Source organism: Rhineura floridana, chromosome 17 (genome assembly GCF_030035675.1).
Source record: "Rhineura floridana isolate rRhiFlo1 chromosome 17, rRhiFlo1.hap2, whole genome shotgun sequence".
NCBI classification, from domain to species: Eukaryota; Metazoa; Chordata; class Lepidosauria; order Squamata; family Rhineuridae; genus Rhineura; species Rhineura floridana.
Window position 1 is genome coordinate 20,248,708 of NC_084496.1, and position 23,123 is coordinate 20,271,830.

Here is a 23,123-nt window from a genome sequence, read left to right on the forward strand (position 1 = left end):
CCCCCCCCTCCCCTCCCCTCCCTCAGCGGAGTTCCATAACCAGTCACGTCGGACGTCACACTCGCGGAGGCGCCAGTTCTCTCGCTTGTATGTCCTTCAGCGGGCGCCGTCCCCTCTTCTCCTCCCATTGTTGAGTGGGCGGGGCCGACGGAAGCCGGGAAGGGCGCTTCTGTGTGCGCGTGAGGCAACTCTGGCAGTCTCGTCTGGCGTTTCTCCCCGCCCCGCAGTCATGGCGGCGGAGCAAGAGGCCTTGAGGGGCGGCGGTGCCGTCAGTGGCCGGAACCGGGGCGGCGTCCAACGCGTCGAGGGCAAACTCCGCGCCAGTGTGGAGAAGGGGGACTACTATGAGGCGCACCAGATGTACCGGACGCTGTTCTTCAGGTATGCCAGGGGCGGCTCACCCACACTTGGTGGCCCCCCCTTCTCCTTCTTTCTAGCTTCGCCCCTCCTCTTTCCAGAGGCTTCTAATTGCGCACCAGTCAGTAGTCGGTCGCGCGCACGCCTCCTCTCTTTACCTAATACTATTGGCTGAGTCTCTTGCCCTTCTCGCTTACCCGAGGCTTTATTGGTCGAAAAAGAGGAGGGACGCGTGAGGAGGAATATGGGGGGGATTCTCGGTGTGTCTCCCCGTCTGCGAAACAGAGGGAGAAAGGGCTGAGTAATAAGTGAGGCATTTAGAACTGTGTAGCGTATATTATATACATACTACACGCGTGATATGCATACATGCACACACACACACACACATATATGAAATATATATTCAATAAATGCAACACATACATTCTTACAGTGACTAACAAAAAAGCAATCCATTTGGGCACCCATCTTCACTTGCTCTGATGGGGTGTGATTCACACCAGAGGAGCTGACGAAGGCGAAAGCCAACGCGTTTTGCTTTAAGTCTTTAACGTCTCTGTTTTGTTAAATTGCTGTAATAAATTTATGGCTTTAGTGATTAATTGTATCTTGCCAGGATCCAGTGCAAAACTTGTCTGAAGTGCTGGTCGGTGGCTTAAAAATTGCCATAATATACATATGTCTGTACAGAGAGAGATTAAGAGATTTATTGTGGCAATTTTTATGTGTATATACTAGAACCCACTTTGTCAGATGTTTTCCTCAGTTGACAGATGTCTGCATCGATTGGGGAGGTAGGGAGAGAGAACAGTGGTAAACAATGGTGAGAAAAGGCCATGTATTTCAAAAGCTACGCAGCCTGACATATCTGTGCAAAGCTCAAATGTATACAAAATAAGTACAGCAATCATTTACAATATCAGTAGTTGGAAATAATACATTATTCTTAGCACTTTCTTCTGTTTGTTGTAACAGAGTGACATAGCTACTTCTCTGGAACTTTTGTAATACTAGATTTGTGTCAGCCAGTGATTTTAATTAGCAGTAGGTTAAGGACTTATCAAAAGGCAAACACTGCTTTACACAACACAACATGTAATGTGTGAAATTCCATAAGATTTTGTGACTGCTGCTAACTTAGGCAGCTGTGACAAATCTTAGACAAATTCATATGAAGTAAATCTGGTGTCAGCCACTATCCTTGACTGCTAAATAGATCCTCCGTTTTCAGAAGCAGTAGGCCCCTGAGGATTAGGTATTGTAGGGGCCAAATAAACTGTACTCGTCATACTTGGAAACAATGCTGGACTAGATGGACTTTTGTTTTCATCTAGCAAGACAATGCTTATATTATGGAATGTTTATTTTAACGCTAAGAAATGCATTGCTCCATAAACTATTGTAGGCTGGATCTTGCTTCATCAGATACATGACCAAATGGGCTTCACCCTGTCACAATTCATGACACAATGAATATGTTGGTCTGGGTGCACTCCAAGTATACTTCTTTGGAAGTAAGTCACTTTGAAATTCATGGTATTTTAATTCTGAATAAACAGGCTTGGGATTGAAGTTTTTCAGGACTTAGCCTATTACAACAGACTTAGCATGGCTACTTTTGTTTTATTCTGTTCATTTGAATTCCTAAACCTCATCACCTTAGAACTGTTAAATATGCCATTTAAATAAAGCCAGCAAGATAAGCTACACAGTTAAAATCAGGCATGTTATGTAGGTGAAAAACTTTCACCTGTACGGATGGTCAAGGAACCACTTCACTCTAGTGTATGGATGTGTATGACAGGATAGCTAAAGTGTTAATGGGTAAATACAATCTTTATCTTTAATGTGCACCCAATCAAGCTGGAGTACTGGTGGACATAGAAAAGAAACCTGGGAAAGTAAGCTAATGCATTTGAAGCTAGGATGGAGCACAAGTCAAGGCATTTAGACCCAAACCCCATTTCTCCAGAAAAAAGGTGAGGGGTAGAAGAAGCCTTGTTCTGGATCATGAGTGGGAGAAGGGACTTAATTTTGTGACCATAGTTGGAATTGTTATTGCTGCCTTCCGTCTTGCACTTAGAGGGGAGAAAGGATTTAAGTGTGTGAGCTGAGATGAGCACTGTCCTAGATCAAATATCTCCCCAGAGGTCTGGTTGGAACTGCATCAGTTTGAGGCAATGGTATATGAATGAAGGGGCAGTGTCTGTCTGTATCTAAAAACCAACAAAGGTTTCCTTGACTTGGGCCAGCTGAGTTTACAGTTTATGCCTTCTTCTGTCAAGTCAGAGTTCATAGTTACACACCTCTGTTTTCCTCTTTACCTTTCTCTGTCACATTTATCTCCCCCAGTTGATACAAATCCTTCTGGAGGTCAGAGAAATGGGAGGATTTGGAGAGAATACAGAGCATTGCTTGGAAATGCATTCAAGGCATTTTGGGAGCTTGGGGTTTTGCGCTGAAGTTTTTTTAATCTGCAATCTTTTGATGGCGATCTTCTGCTGTGTGGTATAAAAATGTGTGATGAAAGCTTGCCCTCGTATCCTTCAAGTATGCTTTTGTTACATTGGTAGAACTGGCATCTATCTACAGTTTTACTTTTTTATATAAAAAACTATTGCTTTGTCATGCTGACCCTTCTCACTTATGCCGAGTAACAGCTGGACTTAAGACAAACATTATTTCCTGATCCATGTCCTTGTTTGTTGTGCTTTAACACTATTGTAGCAGGAAGCAGGAATAAATCTGCGATCTGCCAAGTGAGAACTGTACTAGAGTTGATTTAGAATTAAACTGAAACCTCACCAGTGTAAATGATAATTAAAACCATGTTAGGCGTACTGTTTATTTGATAACTACGCCAGCCCCTTCTTACAGCTGTGATGGCTACAAATAATTAAAAATGAAAGCTCATATGTTTATTATGTAGGATTCAATTGTGAAACTTGGAGGAACCAGCTCTCCTAATTAAAAAAAAAGAAAGAAAGATAAACAATAGTTTTTCCTCTGCTTTCTTAAAAGGACATGAATAATAGTATGGGTTGTATTCATTATCTTTTCATCTTTCCAGATCCCCAAGTCACTTCAGTAATTTGATTATATTTGTATCCACCTTTCTGTTCAGGACAGTGTACATGGAATTTTTCCCTGTTATATCCGAGGTAGCCAATGTGAAGCCTGCCAGATGTTATAACCCACTGCAATAATCTAACCTTGAAGTTAGCAGAGCATAGACAACCGAAGCTAGTGCTAGTCCTGCATTGTCTTGGATTTTTTAATAGTATTTATACATGTCTAGTTAACACCAGAATGTGTATAAGGATGCCAGATGTGTATCCAAATGTGCATTCTATAGAATGTGATGCAGTGCAGCTACGATGGTTTCTGTATTCAGATCCACAATGTCTGATCAAGGAAGTGGTACACACACAAAAATTGCTTCCGCACTTAAGTTGCCCTATATGGATCAAGGTTGTTGAATACGCTTAACATACTTACTTCACTTTTAAATTCCATTTATAGAGTACTGCAAGAAATCATTTTAAGTGTCAGTTGTGGAATGGGCTCAAGGATGCTTTGGATGTAATTGAGTTCATAGTTTGAATTCTTTGAAGTCCAGTAGAAGGCTCAGAAGTGCATGAATGGTCAGAAAAAGAGAAGCTTGTGTCTCAGATGTTGTGCCAGATTATCTTTTTTAAAAAACCTGTGCAAACACTAGTAAAAGCTCCCGTGGAGGAAATGGCAATTGTGGTAAGTTTGGTTTTGTGGCAGCTTTGGTAGTGTGGACAGTAGTCAATCTCCTTGTACCACAGTGGCCAGGGATGCTTTCAAATGCTGCATAGCAACTTGTAGCTGGTGTCTCTTTTCCCAAATGCATGGTTGCAAAGTTCATTACCTCTGTGAAGGATAGTTTTGCTGCACCATTTGTAATTCCAGAAAACCTGAGAAGTGGTTGTTCATCTCTTTGTTGATGCTGTGTGTAGTTTCTGTAAAGAAAATAGAGGAAACAAAAAGACTGGGCGCTGTTAACTCAAGCAGAACTTGAGTTTGTTCTGAGCTGTACCAATATTCCAGAGCAGTGAAAAATATTTCATTGTCTGGACTCCTAGTAAAACAGTCAAAGTTATGATTAAGCCAATATAAGAGCTGTGATACTGTGCACGGCACACAATTCTGTGCCAAGACAAATGGAATTTGGTGATCTCTGGAACATTATATTAAGCAAATCTGTATACTTATTTTGCATAATACTGTGTCTGATAATTATGAGAAAGATCAAGGATCCCTTTTCTGGCTTTTGTGATTTCCTGGGTATTGGCCAATCATTTCAAGGCCTATATTGTTTAGAAATCTATAGTTTTCTTTAAAAAGAAGAAAAGTTGGTGTGTTCAGTAGAATTGCATCCAATTAGAGCTGAGCCAAAGTGGATGGGACTGCAAACTAATTTATCACTTGCAAATTGTTCCCCACTGTTTTGGCAGTATTTGGGTGGGAGGGGCTGTGAAGTAGAGTGAATATTGCCCTCTCTGATTTGCCTTTGTCATGTTATGTAGCCCAATCTGAATGGCTCATGGTGCCGTTATGTTATCATTTTGGCTACATGATTCCTGATTGTCAGGATCAGCAAGAAAAACACAGCTTTTGAAAAAGAATGTGCCAAAGCAGTTGCTGAGAGGGGCAGTGAGAAGGAACGAAAGAATGCAAAACAGCCACCACCACCACAACATAAGATATTGAGGGGTGTTTTGGAGACATCTTCTCCCTGTCAAATTCTGCTCTTGGACTGGAAAATTGTACTTTTCCATGGTAGCTTCATTATGCTGTGGTTAGGAGCAGTTATTTCATATGGAGCAAAGCTCCTTGGCAGGTTTCACACAGAAAAAGGGACTGTGAATCCTAATGTTCCAGTGAGCACTATGCCTTTTCTGTACATCTGTCTTATCCTAGGATCTAGAAAGGGACAAAATACTTTGAATGAGCGTGGCTGAGGAGCACTTTGAAATTAGGAATCTCATATAATCATCATAGCAGTACTTTGGGCAGAATTGAGTTTCCAAACAAGATGGTGGCTACCAGAAAACTGGCTGTTTTTAGGTGTTTGAGGCTCTGTGGAGTCTCTATACCAGGGCTGTGGAGTCAGTACGCCAAACCTTAGACTCCAACTCCTCTATTTTTCTACTCTCCAACTCCAACTACACCAATATTGCTTCCAACTTCACAGCCCTGGAAAGGGCTGTAAATGTCTTTTTAAATTGGAAGCTCTCACAGGAGCATTTTCATCGCTGCCTGAATATGCGCTGATCTTGGCATCACAGCATTTGTCTTCATTTGGGTCCTGTGTCATACACTGACACACAAAATGTTTTCCATCTTGAGTTATGGTGAAATGCTCAACTACAGCTGACTTCATTGCTTCTTTGACATTTTCTTTTGACATTTTGAATTTATATTTTAAAAAATTTGTCAATCAAAATTTATTTTGAAGTTGGAGTCGGTACATTTCTACCGACTCCGACTCCACCCAAAATTGTTTCCGACTCCACGACTCTGACTCCGACTCCACAGCCCTGCTCTATACTGCACTGTTCTTCAACCTTGGGTCCCCAGATGTTGTTGGACAACTCCCATCATCCTTGGCTATTGGCAAAGCTGGCTGGAGTTGATGGGAGTTGTAGCCCAACAACATATGGGAACCCAAGGTTGAAGAACAGTGCTGTACTATATAGGAAGGTTCTGAAATAAGGCACTCTCTAAGTATGGAGTGGGTTGAGCTACTGCTGCGTGATTTTGATCTTTGAAGGTGGGCACTTTGGTATGGGGGGAGGTGGTTACTGATTGTGTAGGAAAATAATGAAGAGCCATTACTGAACCTTTCCTAGGAAGTGTTCAGGCAGTGGCTTTGAAGATGGACAGATGTGTGCACTGTAAGCATCTGTAGTCTGTGTGGTTCATCTGTTCTGTGTTGAGCTGGTCTCTTGCTGCTGCCTTCCTGTCTGCAAAGCATGTGTTGGTGAGTATAGGATCCATTGGCCATGCAGCCCATATGACAAGGACTAAACTGAGAAAATGTGCCAGTAAAAAAGAAGGTGCCTGCATTTTGAAGATGCTCACTATGCCATATTCCTGAGAATGTGGTTTGAAGTGCAATTAGCCAACCGAGTTGCCATCTGGACACACTTTTACTGTCTGTCCAAATGCACTGTAGCTGTCCATTTCAGCAGCCATTGACACAGTGGGGAGGAGAGCCTGGCTGGAAGCCCAGAGTCTGTGAGTTCAAATCCCCGCTCGTGTCTCCTGGGTGTCAAGGGCCAGCTAAAGATCACCCCCACAGTGAGTAGCTCAGGGGTTACGTGCCCTGCCACCTGTGCAGCCATGGGCAAGCTACATAGTCCCAAGGAGCCCAGTTGCCCCGCAGCTGGCAGTTGCGGACAAAGAAGGGCCTGGCTTATGCAGCTGTGGCAAGCTGAGCAGGCCCTAGCCAGCTGGGGAGGACTAGCCTTAGAGGGAGGCAATGGTAAAAAAAATCCTCTGAATACCACTTACCATGAAATTCCTATTCATAGGGTAGCCATAAGTTGGGATCAACTTGAGGGCAGTCCATTTCTATTGCTATATGGTACACCCTGCTTTAGGATTTCAGTTGGGAAAGGAGCAGCCTAAAAGACCCCTTCATTGTAAATGCAGCACACTTAACACTAGTGTCGAGAAATCAAGTAGTGGCATGGCAAATCCAGGAAATCGGGATCTAGTGACAGAGTGTGGTGGGTTTTAAAAAGGCAATTAAAAGGCAACCGGAAGGGGAAGGGATTAGGCCATGATTAGATTAACCCTGGTCTGATGCACCTGTCTTTATCCTCCTGCAAGGATTGTCCTGTAAAAGAAGAAAGCAAATTCCCTTTCCTCAGAGGCTAATATTGGCAGCCATAGCTGAAGGAGGGCTTCCTGCACCATGGGGAGAAAATAAATGAGATTTTTTAAAAATTAAAAGTCTGCATGCTGCTGCCAAAGGCAATCGGATGTCAGATCAGTGAGAAGAGAGCCCTTAAATAATGTTGTCTTATTCATGTGGTGAATCTTTATTTACACACTAGTGGGGGGGGGGTCCCTAGTCTTCTCTCCACTTTTTGGCCTTTTTGGTTGATGGACAGGAGCATTATTTTTCTTGGCCAGGAACATGGAGGTGCAGTGGGATGTTTTTGCAGAGAACACTATGCAGCTGTCTGTTTGCAAGAAGAGAATTTGCTTTCTTCATCCAGACAAAGGGGGGAGGGGGATCAGATGGATACATTCTTTGATTAAGAGAGTAAATGTGTGAATTGACCTATTTAGGAGTAATGGACAATTGATAGGTATAATTCTATAAATCTTACTCATAGGTAATCTTACCTTCCATAGGTTTTTGCTTGTTCAACAATTCTACAGTCTGTGGCCTCTCACAATTTAAAATACTGAAATTTGTTCAGTGCAAGGCATTTTCAGACATTTGCAACCTTATCTCTTTGTGCTGTATTCTGGATACCTTTCACTCTGCTTCTCCTTTTTTTTAATTTGCAGGTACATGTCACAAGGCAAACATGTGGAAGCAAGAGAACTCATGTATTCAGGGGCCCTCTTGTTCTTCAGCCACAATCAAGTAAGACCAGTTCAAAACTGTGTGAAGCTAATGTAATAAATAACAAGTGCTGAAAGGTGGTGGTGGGGATGTCCTGATAAATGTTGGGTTGTAACCAACTGTAGCAATTTTGAGGCAGAATAACAACCTGCCATTTGCGCACTTACTTTGGGTACGTGCAGTTGCTCAGAGAAAGCACCGAGGTGGCAAAACACACCTGCCATGCACATATTGCACCTGAAGAGAAGAGCTGCAGCTCAGTGATGGAGCATCTGTCTTGCATGCAGAAGGTCCCACATTCAATCCCCTGCATCTCAGGGAGGGCTGGGAGAGACTGTTGTATGTAACCCCAGAGAGCTGCTGCCAGTCAGTGTAGACAGTTCTGAGGTAGTTTAACCAATGGTCTGACTTGGCGTTAGGCAGCTTCCCATGTTCATATATCTTTCTCTTAGCAGCCCTTGTTAGGAAAAAGAGAGAGACTCCTTAATAGCCCAAACCATACATGTTTTGTGCACAGCACTGAGCACAGGGCAATTCTGAACTGGCTGTTCAGATTCTCACTCCCCCCCCCAAGCCTTGAAGGCCTACAAGTTCTTTGGGCTAGAAGAGAGTAGCTGATACAACAGTATGCACAGCCTTAACTCTTCCCCTTCTCCCTCCACTTTACAGAGACCTTTAAGACTAGAAAAATGGGGAGCTGAGTGGCTTGCATTGTTGAGGCAGTGGCAGCAGCAGCCCATGCAAGACGTAACCGCACCCTAAATAATTACTACTTAGAATATTGCAAAAGCTCTCTGCCAGTAGAATGTAAGGACAGCAACCTTCACCAGCATATTTATTCAAACTTAAATAAAGCAATTCACATGGCACAGGGAAATTAATCAAGCAACATATTAATAGCACAAGGCAGATGCTTTTTTTAAAGATACAGTTTGTGACATTTCCCTCCTCCTAATGTATGTGGTTTACTTGCATTTATTTAGTATTATTTCTTCTATATTTTGTAGCAAAACAGTGCTGCCGATCTGTCCATGCTAGTTCTAGAGTCTCTGGAGAAATCAGATGCAAAAGTTACAGATGAGCTATTAGGTGAGAGCTTCCTCAGTTTTTCATCATTGTGCATCTAAAATTCTGAGGTATAATCAGCAGTGTCTGCTTTGATTCCTTTTTCCTTTTTTTTAAATTGTTACCTTGAGTTGGAAGAACTTGAGAATGGTCTTGCTAGATCTAGTCCAAATTTGGTTTCCATCAGCAGCCAACCAGGTGTCACTGACGACTCACAAACAGTGTGTGAAGGTTTTATCCATCCATTGCTGAGTTTCTTTCTGCCTTAGTAATCTAGAGGTGCTGTTTCTGAACACCAACCTTGGCTCTCATGACTTGCTAGCCTCTGCTAGACCTATCCTCCACTGATAACAAGTTACTGAAAAATAGCTATCATAATGACCTGACCATAGTACTGAGCAAACAGTTGTTTGTAGGTGGAGCATGATCTTTGGCACTGTCCTCTCCCCAACACAGGCACAACCTGTAATGTCTGCACAATAATTGACCTCTTTGCCGTTTTGATGGACAGCCACTTCTCCATCCAGTCCTCTTGGCAATGCGCTCACTGCTCGCGGGTCGACCTTTTTGCCCTTTGCTTGTCAGACTGTCTGATTCGGTAAGCATGCAGTTGATAAAGCTCTTCTCATGAGCTGCCCATCTGGAAATCTTGTGGAGAGTCTTTTCGTGATTGACCACAGATCCAGGGGTTTGTGGACAGGATGAAGGCCAAGAGAGACAATGTTTCGTAGCTTGCCAACGTGGCATCTTGCCTAATGTCCTCCTGCAACCCTCCTCCTAACTGTAGGCTTTGGTCCTTGGCAGCATTCTCTGACTGAAAATAGTTTTCTCTCCACCTGCCTGAAATTCTGATAGCTTCAGAACATCAGTGTTCAGCTATTCAACAAGGGATTTCTGCCCCCTTGACATACCATTACTTATTAGGAAAGGGTGTGGCTCCTTGCACTGCAGCCGAGAGGTCAATTAGGTAGTTCTTGCTGACTTCTCTCTAAAGAAATTATGTTTTTAAGAAGTTTTAACTGAGTGTCATCACACATAATTTTACTGCCAACCATGTGTTTAAAACAAAAAGGATGCAATTACCATAGAAATTTTGTGCTAAGTGTTGCTTGTTGTGGTTGCTTCTAGAGAACCTGGCCAAAGTGTTCAGCCTGATGGATCAAAATTCACCCGAAAGAGTGGCCTTTGTGTCCAGGGTGCTGAAGTGGTCTAGTGGTGGATCAGGAAAACTTGGGCATCCAAAATTACACCAGTTGCTAGCCATCACTCTGTGGAAAGGTAGGAACAGCGAAGTGTGAGTGGTCATTAAGTCTGTTGGCTTCTTGTTCTTCAGAGGTCCAGATACTGGCCTTGTTCACATAAAGTGGTTTACCATGAATGTGCTGAACTTGGTCAGTTCGTTCCTCCCTGCTCATGCTGATTTTGTAGGCATCTAATCTCTCTTATCCACAGCATAACCCCTGCTCAACATACATGTTTCAAAGCATCTTGTAAGATGCTCAGTTATAAAATACAGCATATATTCTTTAAAAAGTTTTCAAGATTAGGAGCATGGGAAGCTGCCTTGAGTAAGACCATGGCTGCAGCTATTTCAGTGTTGTCTGCACTGAGTAGCAGCAGATCTCCAGGATTTCTGGCATAGGTCTCTCCAAGCCTTACCTGAAGATGCCAGGGACTGAACCTGGGATCTTTTGCTACCAAAGTAAATGCTCTGTCACTGAGCTACAGCCCTACACCAAAGTTTGTCCATATTCTGTGCTGCTGTTCCCACCCAAATTCAGGCCAAATTTCAAAGAAACTCAAATCTTTTACTCAGTTCTGCAGATTAACTCAAGTAGGGAAGAGAAGGGAATTGTCACAGGGAAAGGGTGGGGGAAGAGAATTGGTATGCCGATAGAGTAGAGCATGTAGAGGGAAGTAGGATAGGGATCCTGCTTATTTCTATCCTTTAACTGCATTTAAGCATCTTTCAAATCTCTCTACATTTATAAGGACTAGAAACTTAAAAAAATAAGCTAGAATATTATGCCAGTTAAGTGAAAATGGGCATTTTTGCCCTGCCATGTTTTCAACATATTACAAAACTGCTATGTTGGACCACTTAACATCATGGTTTACTCTAGATAAGCTACCAGGCTGGAAGAATAGAATTTTTCCACACGTATTAAACACCACCTTTGGTACTGGGCTAGAAAAGATCTGGCTCATATCCAATCTAATCTTTGATTTAGCACTTCATTTAAAATTTGGCATACTTACAAAAGTAAGATTAAGCCCTGGTTTATCACCTTGTGCTGTAATTTACTATAATGAAAAATTGACAGATAAATGAGTATTAGGAAATTTTAAAATACAGGAGGATTATGGTCTAACTAGAGACCAGAAATCTATTGGAAAATGGATTTATAAAGAGTTATAGACAAACCATTGCTGATACTGGCCACTCTCTCATTCCATTGTTTCAATATCTGCAAGTGAGACACATAGTGACCTGCACTTTTGCGGTGTGTGGCTCATTGAGAGACTACATGGAATTTGAGATGGTACTAGCAGACCAAAGCATTGCAAGACACTCCAGATCAGCTGTACAAAATCTCATCAGATTTAGATACTACTGTCCACACTAACCTGAGTAGATGAATAGAAACATTCTACGAACAGCTTGGAAATGGATGTGGAAATATTTGCCACATTTCACACTCTTGTCTGAACAGTTTTCTTCATAAGTTAATTCACAAGAGATAATTAACACCCTGGAAATTAAGCAGAAATACATAAACAGAGACGGAAGGTAGATTGTGCCAATTTATTTCATATACTTTGTTTGGGTTTGTCCCAAAATTAGAAATTACTGGGTTTTGATTAAAATAAAATTAAAAAGACCACTGTTTATGAGATTCTTCTGGATCCCTTAATAATTCTTTTAGAATATATAAAAGGCATAATACCGCCAAATGATAAAAAAAATGTTACACATTTACTGACAGTCGCCAGATTGTCAGTCAGTTACAAATGGAAAAAACTCAATCCACCATCCATTGAAGAATGACTGTTAAGGATCTGGATTATGGTTTATATGATTAAACTTACTAATACTATAAGAGAAAAGAGGGAAGACAACAAAATGACATATTTTCATACAGAAGTGGCGTTTGTTCATTATTGGAACAATAAGATACCTCATGCTATTAGCCATACTCTGTGTTAGGAACAATCTGATTAATAACTTTTTCTTTTTCTTGATTTTTTTTCTTGTTTCTCATTTTTGGTTGTTGCCTGGGAAGTTTAGAATAATCTTAAGAGAATTTAAAAAGATGGTATTCAGTGCTACTTCTACTTAGAGTAGACCCACTGAAGTTAATAAATGTGACTAACTTAGGGTCATTCTTGTCAATGGTTCTACTCTTGAGTAAAACTTAGTTGAATACAACTCAAAGTATCAACTCATCTACTAATTTTGGAGCATTTAAAACAGCAAAGTGATTGCAAAAAGTGTATTGCTGTTTGTTCATTTCCAGAAGATTGCATTATTAAGTGATTATTGTATTAAGACATTTTTAAATATGGAATGTTTTGCATCAATAACATTTGTTGTTTTTTAAAAAAAACTCAGATTCTTGGGACTCCACATTCCATGTTGCATGCTATCATATATTTTCTAGCTTGTTCAAATCTTGCAATATTTTTGAAAAGCAAAATGACTCCCACCTGGCGAATATCAGCTGAGAGAGGCTTTGCACAGCAAACTGATTTTTTTGAACTTCTTTTCTAGAGCAAAACTATTGCGAATCTCGGTATCACTTCTTGCACTCTACAGACGGTGAAGGATGTGCAAACATGTTGGTAGAGTATTCCTCATCCAGGGGTTATCGCAGTGAAGTGGACATGTTTGTAGCTCAGGCGGTGTTACAGTAGGTGCTCTGCTCTTAACTTTACGTGTTTGCCTTGTCAAGTATTTTTTGTTGTTACTGTTCAGATAAATTCTTTAGCCATAAGGGAAGGAGGAGCAGAAAGGTATGCAAGCTTTAGACCAGGGATAGGAAACCTCTGGCCCATGGGCTAATTTTGACTCACTGTGAGGTCCAAATTGGTCTGCAAGGCCATTCCTCCCAAACCACATCTACCTGTCCATTAGATGGAAGGAGGGGGGTTTCAGTTCTGCTGAGTGCTGCTGTTCCCTTCAAAAATTCCTGCATGGAGCATGCTGGCAAAGCAGACCCTCCCCCCACTCCACAGAGTGGCTTTATGTCAGATGATTAGCAAGTGGGTGGTACCACCCACCGGTCAGATTTGGCCCACAGAGTGGGGGGAAGATAAAGATCTGACCCACTGGTCCAAAAAGGTTTCCCATTCCTGATTTAATTGATACAACATGGCAAGAATATGAATATGGCCTTAGTATTCCTCGGCTGTGTTTCTCAGCCAATTTTAACTGGATACTGAACTAGATTAGTCTAGTAGATGAAGTATTTTATTATTGCATTTATATACCAGCTTTCTCCTGTGGCACTCAAGGTATTCACAATTTTAAATGGTGGTTTATGATGTAATAGCTGCCATGCAAAAGTGGGGAGAGAGGTGCAGGGAGGGAAGGGGGAAAGCAAACAGATTCAGGTTCTATGTCCCTTGCATGAGAGAGTCCCCAAAGGGGAAGACTCAAATGGCAGCTGGTCTCAGCTGCTTGGGACAGGGTGGAGGTGAGGGATTCCTATCTCATCTCTCGCTCTGATGCAGCCAAGCAAAATGATCATTAATGGAAATTTTTCTAGATACTGAATCAGCCTAGTAATGAACTCAGTGGATACCTGGCAATAGCATATACTACATTTGAAGTGTTTAAAGTGGTCACACATATATTCTCAGTAATCCTCTGCAGCAGCTTTGTGAGGCAGGTCAGTTTTTTTTATCCCGTGTATCTCTTAGGATAAGGCTGAAAGAATAGTGAGGTCGCCTGGTGAGAGTGAAGCTGAGGTGGGGTTTAAACCAGAGACACACTGGTTAGTCCTCCACACTCTTACCTAGAGCATTCTTCCATCGTGTAACAGCACTGACACAAGCCTCCTCTCTCAGCCTGAGTTCCTCATTTCTAATGTGGAAAGAATGGTGACACCAGAGGTTACTGTGAGGCAACCGTTAAAGGGTTACTATGTATATTCTAAATAATAAAAGTTGCTCATTAAGCTCTTCTAATCCTTGAAGGGAAATAGTGTATAGCTAAATCTTTTGAAGTTTTTTGTAATTTCAGAAATTCTGTTTTTCAGATTCCTGTGCTTGAAAAACAAAAGCAGTGCTTTAGTGGTTTTTACAACATATACACAGAAGCATCCTTCCATAGAAAGGGGCCCTCCCTTTGTACAACCATTGCTCAACTTCATTTGGTTCCTGCTGCTGGCAGTTGACGGGTATGGTTTTGTTTTAGTCAAAAAGCACACTGCTGCCTTTTTGCCCTTTGGGCTGGTTTTACATTCTATGTTGCTTCTATTTTAGAGGAAAGCTAACAGTATTTACAGTATTGTGTGAACAGTATCAACCTTCATTGAAGAGGGATCCCATGTATAATGAAGTAAGTTAATTTTTTAATTGGTGGAATTTAATTTCTTTGTGGTCATCTTCTTAAAACTGTATTTTGCTGCTATACTTTTCAATCCCCTATGTGGCTCCCCAGAGTGCCTTATAGTACAATTCACTAATAGGCAAAAAACCTTGCGGTTTAAGAACATACCTATAGCCCACAGCTATTTCTATCAAACTTTAAAAAGCAGGGAAATTGGGCAGCTATAGTGAATGCACCAGGGGAGCAGGAGACCTGACCTCCTCTCTGAGATATTGGACTGCCCTACAAAGCTGTCAAAATGCAAACACCATTTGGGTTGGTCTTTCACAGTCCAATTCACTTGCTGTGTAGTTTGGAAGAATTTGGTAACATGTGCCTCTGAGCATATGGTGAGTGGTGGCAACACTTGCCATCTCCAAAGATAGAGAATTATATTTGTGTATGTTTGCTGGTGTTCTTCTTACCTTGCTTCTTTCCTGTGTTATTAATGTTTCTACAGAGAATCTACACTAGAAAATTTTATTTCCCTCATTATTCATCCCAGAAATCTGTGTCAAATTTATTTTTATTAATTTCAAAGCCTTTTTATTGGTCATTGTCATACGATGGTAAAGACAGCCTTTTGTGTTTCAAATTGGAGGTTATGTTCTATTTCTATTTTGGGTGCATTAATAGTGGAATTTGGACCTGCAGTTTGATGTAAAATCAGACTGATTCCAATATTTTGCTACTTCAGCAGTGACTCTAGCTGTTGGAAAAAAGAGGATGCATATTTTCAGCCTGCTATGTTTAAACCACTTCATTTAAGGCAAGGTGGGCACAGTCAATTAAAAACATAGAGCACACCTAGCATTTTGCTAGAATATATTTCACCTACCACTGTTTTATCTTGTGCAAATTGAGACACTCCTGAGGTTCTCTGGAGACTATTCTGCAGAAGTCAGTGCCATTATTCCACAATTATGTTTGGAGTTTTTTTAGTATAAATTTTGCAGAGTTGCTGTGCTTCACATATTCACAGAAATAGAAACAAAGGAAAATGATTTCCTATAGGAAACTTCACTAAAATTGCAAAGGAAATCAGACATATTCAAAGTGACCATCTGAATTATATCAACTGTCTTAATAACGTTGCTTCCTTTCTGCTAAAACAAGATCAGCACAGCACATGTCTTCTTTCTATTATTTGGACTGATTGCAGGTGTTGCCACCACTCACCATATGCTCAGAGGCACATGTTACCAAATTCTTCCAAGCTACACAGGAAGTGGATTGGACTGTGAAAGACCAACCCAAATGGTGTTTGCATTTTGACCAATTTGTAGAGCAGTCCAATATCTCACAGAGGAGTTCAGGTCTCCTGCGCCCCTGGTGCATTCACTATAGCTGCCCAATTTCCCTGCTTTTTAAAGTTTGATAGAATAGCTGTGGGCTATAGGTATGTTCTTAAACCGCAAGGTTTTTTGCCTCTTAGTGAATTTCCCTGCTTTTTAATCAGGGAGGTAAGAAATGGGATCCTGTCCAAGTTTGCTAAGAATGGATGGAACATTTGCATGCTTATTGAGTTCAATGGGATTTACTCCCCTGCAATCATGCTTAGGATAGGTGAAACTGACCACAGAGGCTGGGGAGGGGAGGAGGAGGAGGGAGGGGAGGAAATGCAGAGGGGAGGACTGGGAGGGGAGCAGGCAGGATGGAATGGGGAGGAGAAGGACAGGTTTGATCATTTGCATGTTTATTAGATTCAGTGCGATTTACTCCCATGCAATTATGCTTAGGATAGGTAAAATTGACGGGGGGGGGGAGGGAGGGCTGGAGTGTGCAGGGGAGGAGGAAGGGAGAGGAGAGGGGAAAAGCAGGTCTGATCATTTGCATGCTTATTTTCAATGGGATTTACTTCTATGCAATCTTGGATAGGATAGGAAACACTGACCATGGATGAGTGGGAGTGGGAAGGAGCGTATTGGAGGGGGGCAAAGGAAGGTGGAGGGGAGGGCAGGTTTGATCATTTGCATGCTTATAGAGTTCAATGGTATTTACTTCTGTGCAATCATGTTTAAGATAGGTAACACTAACCATGGGGAGGAGGAAGGGGAGGGGGAGGGGAAAGAGGGGATTGGAAGGGGATGAGGAGTGAGGGGCAAAGGAAGGGGCAGGGAAGGGGCAAGAGGAGGGGATAGGAGGAAGGAGAAGGGAAGGTGGATTTGATCATTTGCATATTTTTTGAGTTCAGTGGGATTTATTTCTATACAATCATGTTTGAAAATGAAAATGGACTGCCTTCAAGTCAATCCCCACCTATTGCGACCCTTTGAATAGGGTTTTCATGGTAAACGGTATTCAGAGGTGATTTCACCATTGCCTTCCTCTGAGGCTAAGAGGCAGTGACTGGCCCAAGGTCACCCAGTCAGCTTCATGGCTGTGTGGGGATTCGAACCCTGGTCTCCAAGGTCGTAGTCCAACACTGACTCAGGGAAGGGGCAGGGAGTGGGAGGGGAGGAGATTGGGTGGGTGGGCACTGGGCAGAAGGGAAGCCCCTTTCCTTTCCAAAAGGAAAACATTGTAAACAGAATCATTTTTTTTCAGGCTTTCCCCCACCTTTTTATTCTACAGCAGACACATGTAGCCTCCCACCCAAATTTAAACCAAAGCTTTCCCTGGCCACATCCACACCAGGCCTTTATTTCACTTTGGACAGTCATGGCTTCTCTCAAAGAATCCTGGGAAGTGTAGTTAGTGAAGGGTGCTGAGAGTTGCTAGGATACGCCCTATTCCCCTCACAGACCTTCAATCAGAGTGGCTGACTGTTAAACCATTCTCTCAGGGGAATAGGAGTCTCTTAGCACCCTTCACAAACTACACTTCCCAGGATTCTTTGAGGGAAGCCATGACTGTCTCACATGAAATCAAAGTCTGGTGTGGCCCTCTGATTAGCCAAGCCCAGCAGCTGTGAGGCTTTTAGAACTTTGACAGTTGGTTCTTACTGAGCATGCTCCGCGCTATCATTGGATCCCAGTCAAAATTTATTAAATTAATTAAAAATCCGCCAGGCATTTTTTAAACTTTTAAACTGCAGCAGATGAAGGTCAGAGTATGGGGCAAGGTCAGTATTAGGATTACAGGTACTCTGTGAACATGGCTGATTTTTAATGAATTTCAACAAATTATGAGAACTCTCAGAGAAAAAAAGTCCAAAAGGGCTCTGAGGGTTTTCTCTCTCTTTTTACACTGTGAACTGTCTATTCTCACTGACTGTTTTGTGTATCGCCATGAAAATTGACAGGGTTGTTAAGCAAGCGTTTCTGAGTTCAGGACTATAAGTTATGTAAGGTTTTGTTTTGAAATGAGCTTATGGGAAGCATCAGAATGGCATGGGGGGTATTTTCAATTTAACATTGCGGAATGTGAAAAATCCCCGCTGGTTATAGTATACAGCCACTCTTGTGGCTGTATAATAAAGCAAACACAGATTAAATTTAGTTAAATTAAAAACAACTAATTTACAGGAAAAAAAGCACAGCAGCATCATAAATGAAATTCTGGGAATCAGACCACATAAAAAACACTTGTAAATAAAGCCATTTTAACAATCTTTCTGAAGGCTGGGGGCAAGGGGCTAAATGGCTCTTCCAAGGGAGATTTCGAATCCTAGGTGCCACCACTGAGGCCCTGTCCTACACATCATCATGCACTGCTCAAAGCTGCCTTTCCCAACCTTGGGTCCCCAGGTGCTGCTGCTTGCTAATATGTACACTTTCTTGAGATGGACTGTGATAGGCAAGATATAAATACTTTTTATAAATAAACCCAGTCATCTCCAGCCAGCATGGCCAGCAGTCGGAGCTGTAGTCCAACAACATCTGGAGGGCCACAGGCATAGCACAGTGCAGAAATCAACCTTCCTGTCAATGTCATATCAAACAAGGTTACAGAGAAGTGTGGGTATGTTTAGACTGTAATTCAGAAGGGAGGGAAATTTCTTAAAGCACTTCACAGATCAGTAACCCTTACTGAAAAGTAGGACAATACTATTATCCCCATATTGCAGGTGGAGATGCTGAGGTTGAGTGAATAGTAGTATACCTGGGGACCATCTAGCAAGTTCCTGGCTAAGCTGAAATTTAAAGTTGTTTTGTCATTGACAGCTCAGCCTCACATTCCCAATGCTACACCCAAAAAGTAGTAATACAAGCAATGTGTACGGTGTGAGTGTAACTGTGTGTGTGTAAAGTGGGGGTTTCATTGTGGATGAATTACGCATGGTTAAGGAAGCATAACATAGTTTGGCATGACATCAGAACAGATGCACCATAGGTAACAGCCATCAATCCTCCTCCAGAGTCTGCTGTGCTGACTGCTGAGTTGGAAAATCAAAGTAGATAGCTTTCAACAATGGTTAATACGTAGGACATTTGGGACATCAACCTATGGTTTGGATTATATTTTATTTATTTATTTATTAGATTTATATCCCCCCTTTCTCCCTGGCTTGGTGTGATGTCTGAATTTTGAGACAGTGGTAACATTCCCTTTTTCTTGTGCCTTTTTAGTATCTAGACAGAATAGGACAGCTGTTCTTTGGTGTCCCACCCAAACAAACATCATCCTATGGAGGACTATTAGGTGAGTTTAACACAATGGATAAAAGTGATTATCTGAATAAAAAAGGGCTGCTGTGTGTGTGCTAGTTACTCGCTGTCCTTTGACATACCTTAGATGATTAGGGCTTGTTTGAAATGAAACGGTTTTACCAGTTAAAGTCTACATTAGTGATTCCCGAACTTTTTTTCCCACAGACTTGAAAATTGCTGATGGTTTTGACAGATCCCTAAATGATTTCTCTGCCTATTGTAGCAATTGTGATGCACTGTGCTAGATGCTGAATGCTTTTTAATTGTATTTTTATTGCTTTTCTTTCTTGCATTGTATTTTATTATATTACAATTTGCATTCCATAGAATACAAATTGTAATACAATACAATAAAATATAAGAAATAAAAGAATAATAAAATCACGATGAACATTTCATGTGGGCATGTCGCAGACCACCTGAATGAAGCTTGCAGACCACTGGTGGCCCACTAACCACAGCTTGAGAACCCCTGGTCTGCCTCTTTGCAGAAAAGCAGCATGTTCCAGTTTGGGTGAAACAATTCTGTCATGGTACATGCTTGAGGCATCGCTGGTCTCTCACCACCAAATTAGCCAACCATGACAGACAGCTCACAAAAATCGTCATTTCAGCAAGTGTTGCCTATCTCTCAATCAAAATGTGGGAACTCGCCTTTCTGTGGACACAAGAAAATGGCCATCTCTTGACACTTTCCCTCTTGTTCTGTGCTCCCATCCTAGGCAATCTTTTAAACAGTCTGATGGTAGCTGGGGAGGACGATGACACAGAAGATGGTCAGGAAGACAGCAGCCCCATTGAACTGGATTGACACCTTCCAGAGCAGCTTGGAATCTGACCATGTGCTCACCGAAAAAAAGAAAAGACACTTTGAGAACGAGTCCTGCAGTCGATTCTCAACAGGTCAAAGGGCACCTCTGCTCTGTTTAAAAGAAGGTTTCTGAGATGTTCACAATGTTTTGGTCTATATTATTTATGTAAAAATGCAATGGTAGCCAAGAGAAGTGATTTGGTGCGATCATTAGTGGGCCTCTGATAACGTTGCCTGGTGATGGACTGAGATGTAGCCTTCGCTGTGATTCCATAAGCAGTATTCCCTCTTTTCACAGTCACACTAAATAAAGCTGAAACATGCATTTGTTGCTTTATACTTTTTTAAACCACATTTTTATTTCAAGTAAACTAATAAATTAAGTGCTTGACTGTCACCAAGGGGTCCCATGAACTGTGGAGTTGTAATTGCCGGGGAGGATAATTGGTAGACCCGATGCCAAAAAGCATTTCAAGATGAGCCAAAGAAATTTAAAAAACAACCCAAAGCAGAAATAACCAAATTCATTTCCATTGCAGAAAATGATACGATTTGGAAACCCAGGACAATTGTGAATACTTTGTGTGCTGTGAATTGATCATATCTTCTTTGAGGTTTTGCCCCACTGTAAAATATGTAATTTAACACCAGTGAATCACTTGAATACCGAAGGCTTAATCAAAATAGAACATCTCTGAGTCCAGTGATACTGTATGTAAATGTACCATGGCTGAAATACCTATAATTCCCTGGGAGATGGTTTTCATTCTGTGACCATTCAGTGATCTTGTTATGGCTCAGGCCAAAACCCTATTTTGGCAGATAAAACAGAGCATGTGAATATTTGAAACAGGGTGATCCTTAAAGAAGGGGATGCTGCAGACCTCTTTGTTCTTTCCTTGTTCAATATTTATTTTTATGGGAATGATTTATGGATTCATTTTAACACTTTATGTAAAAAAAAAAGAACAAAATTTCAAGTTACTGCAAACCACGTGCTAGGCTTAATATAATTCTTGTCTCCATTAATGCACAACACCAGATGTTAGTGGTATGACTAAAAGATGAAATGGGCAAAACACTTTATTTTTTCACATTTAAAATAAAAAGGCTTAGATTAATACAGTGATCATGCATGAGGGAGAATAATACATTTTTATTTACTGTAAAAAAATTAAAAGGATGATTTTGTGTTAATTGTTGAGTATTAAATAAATACTTTATACTGGGATCTCTACTGCTGGTGCCTTTTGAACATGGTTGTGGATCAGCTATTTTATAGGCCTCTAGTGAGAGCCTTGAGCGATGATTTTGCAGGGTTTGCACTTAGTGCAGAAGCCAGACGGATTCCTGTGGCTTGAGTAGTGCAGCTGCTCCTATAGCAGGTAGTTTTTCAGAGCCTTTCATTCAGTCAATCCAAGGGTGTTTGCTTTTTTATGCCTACCTGCAGTCTCACTCCCATTTTCCTTGCTGGTTAATATCTTGCGTATTACTTTTCAGCAGTCACCCTGCATTTCATTGTATTCTAGAATGGATTTAGTTTTAATAACTCATATTCTGCCTTCTCATTAAATCGGGCTCTTGTTCATTGCAAACTGCTTTTCCAGTTCTAGGATGCTCAAACTGAGGGTAAATTTCCAGAATAGTGTTTTGTTCTTCACACAGGCAATCCCAACTCCACGTGAGAACTTGCAGAGGCAAGTGGAATATGGGAACTGGAGAAATTCATGTGAACTGTGGCTGCAACTATTGCCAGCCCACAAATGGCTTTCATTAGAAGCAAGGTCTGTTGAAGAGGGGGCCTGCCCAGACAGGAGGGCACATAATATGGATTCTCAGGCTGGCTGCTTTGCACTTTTCTGACTTTGATATTGTTCCATGTTGAACAACAGCCATAGAATTAGAGTTATCTGGATGAGCCCTTGAACCAGCCTTGCCCAACCTGGTGCCTTCCAGATGATGTATTGTCACTGACCATTGATGGTGTTGCCTGAACTTGATGGGCAGCATTCTAACTCAACAACATCTCAGGCGCCATGTTGGGTTCATAGTCAACACACTCTGTTCTTAGATACATTCTTGCTTCTATGTACCACAATCATGCTCCAAATTTAAAGGGGGGGGAACCATCCTCTGGCTTTGAATCTCCAGTCACAAACATGTGCTTCAAACTCTGCTTCACCTGTCACCATGAATTATAAAAGCGGGGGGGGGGGAGCATTCTACACCTAAGGAAAATATAGGTGTGTGTTAAAGTACTGGTTTTCAAGCTTTCTAATTCTAGGGATCCCTTTTGCTTTTGCCTCTTCTGCTGAGGAGCCCCATAAGGCCTGCCATGGGTCCCCAGCTTTTGGCTGAGAATTTTGCCAAGGCACATTTTAGGGCACATCCTCAGTTCATACAGGGTACTAGCTAGGCCAGTTGGAGGCCACTGTTACCTTACTCTTAGATCTATATATATGCCTGAGGGAGGGAGAGGTGGGACAGCAGAGCCCACTCCATCAGCTTGGCTGGGACCAGCTGCCACATAGTTCCTCCACTCCCTATACTGTCTCTTTAGTGGCCATTTTAACTGGTCATTAAGTAATTGGAAAGTTTTAGGTTCTTGAATTGGCTTATTTTCCTCTTCCCATCCCTTTTTCCCCCTTACGTGTCATGTCTCTTAGATTGTAAGCCTGAGGGCAGGGCCTTTGCCACTTTTTAAATGAAGGTACTTTAATAATAATACAGTAATGTGGCTGCATATTGCAGGGGAAGATTATTAGAGGTTGGCAAACTATCTCAGTGGAATTCGTCTGACACTGCTATCTCAATAAGGAATTTCAGCCTTTGCTGGAACCACAATCTTAAATGATACCGCTGTATTTAAGGATTCAGGAATCTTTATGAAGGTAACTTGGTATATGTGCCTGTACCATATGACCCACTCCTGAGAATGAGCAGGTCCATGCTGTGAAACAAAAACATTTTGATGAAAAGATGCTCTTGTTGATTCTGTACATACTTTGCCTAAACAGCAATCTGCAACCTATTTAAAGATTCTTCCGCTGATTAAAATTCACTTTTCCCCTCCTGTCTTTCTGACATTTA

At 41.6% G+C, this 23,123-nt stretch overlaps 1 protein-coding gene across 1 annotated transcript; it reads left to right on the forward strand.

The window, feature by feature from the left end:
• Positions 1–42: 42 nt before the first annotated feature.
• Positions 43–23,123, forward strand: GET4 (guided entry of tail-anchored proteins factor 4). The gene is made up of 9 exons (XM_061600472.1): positions 43–381; positions 7,915–7,993; positions 8,980–9,061; positions 10,166–10,315; positions 12,810–12,948; positions 14,299–14,439; positions 14,525–14,600; positions 19,142–19,214; positions 19,945–23,123. The coding sequence occupies exons 1-9, from the start codon at positions 230–232 to the stop codon at positions 20,031–20,033; spliced, it is 981 nt and encodes a 326-aa protein (XP_061456456.1). The 5' UTR covers positions 43–229; the 3' UTR covers positions 20,034–23,123.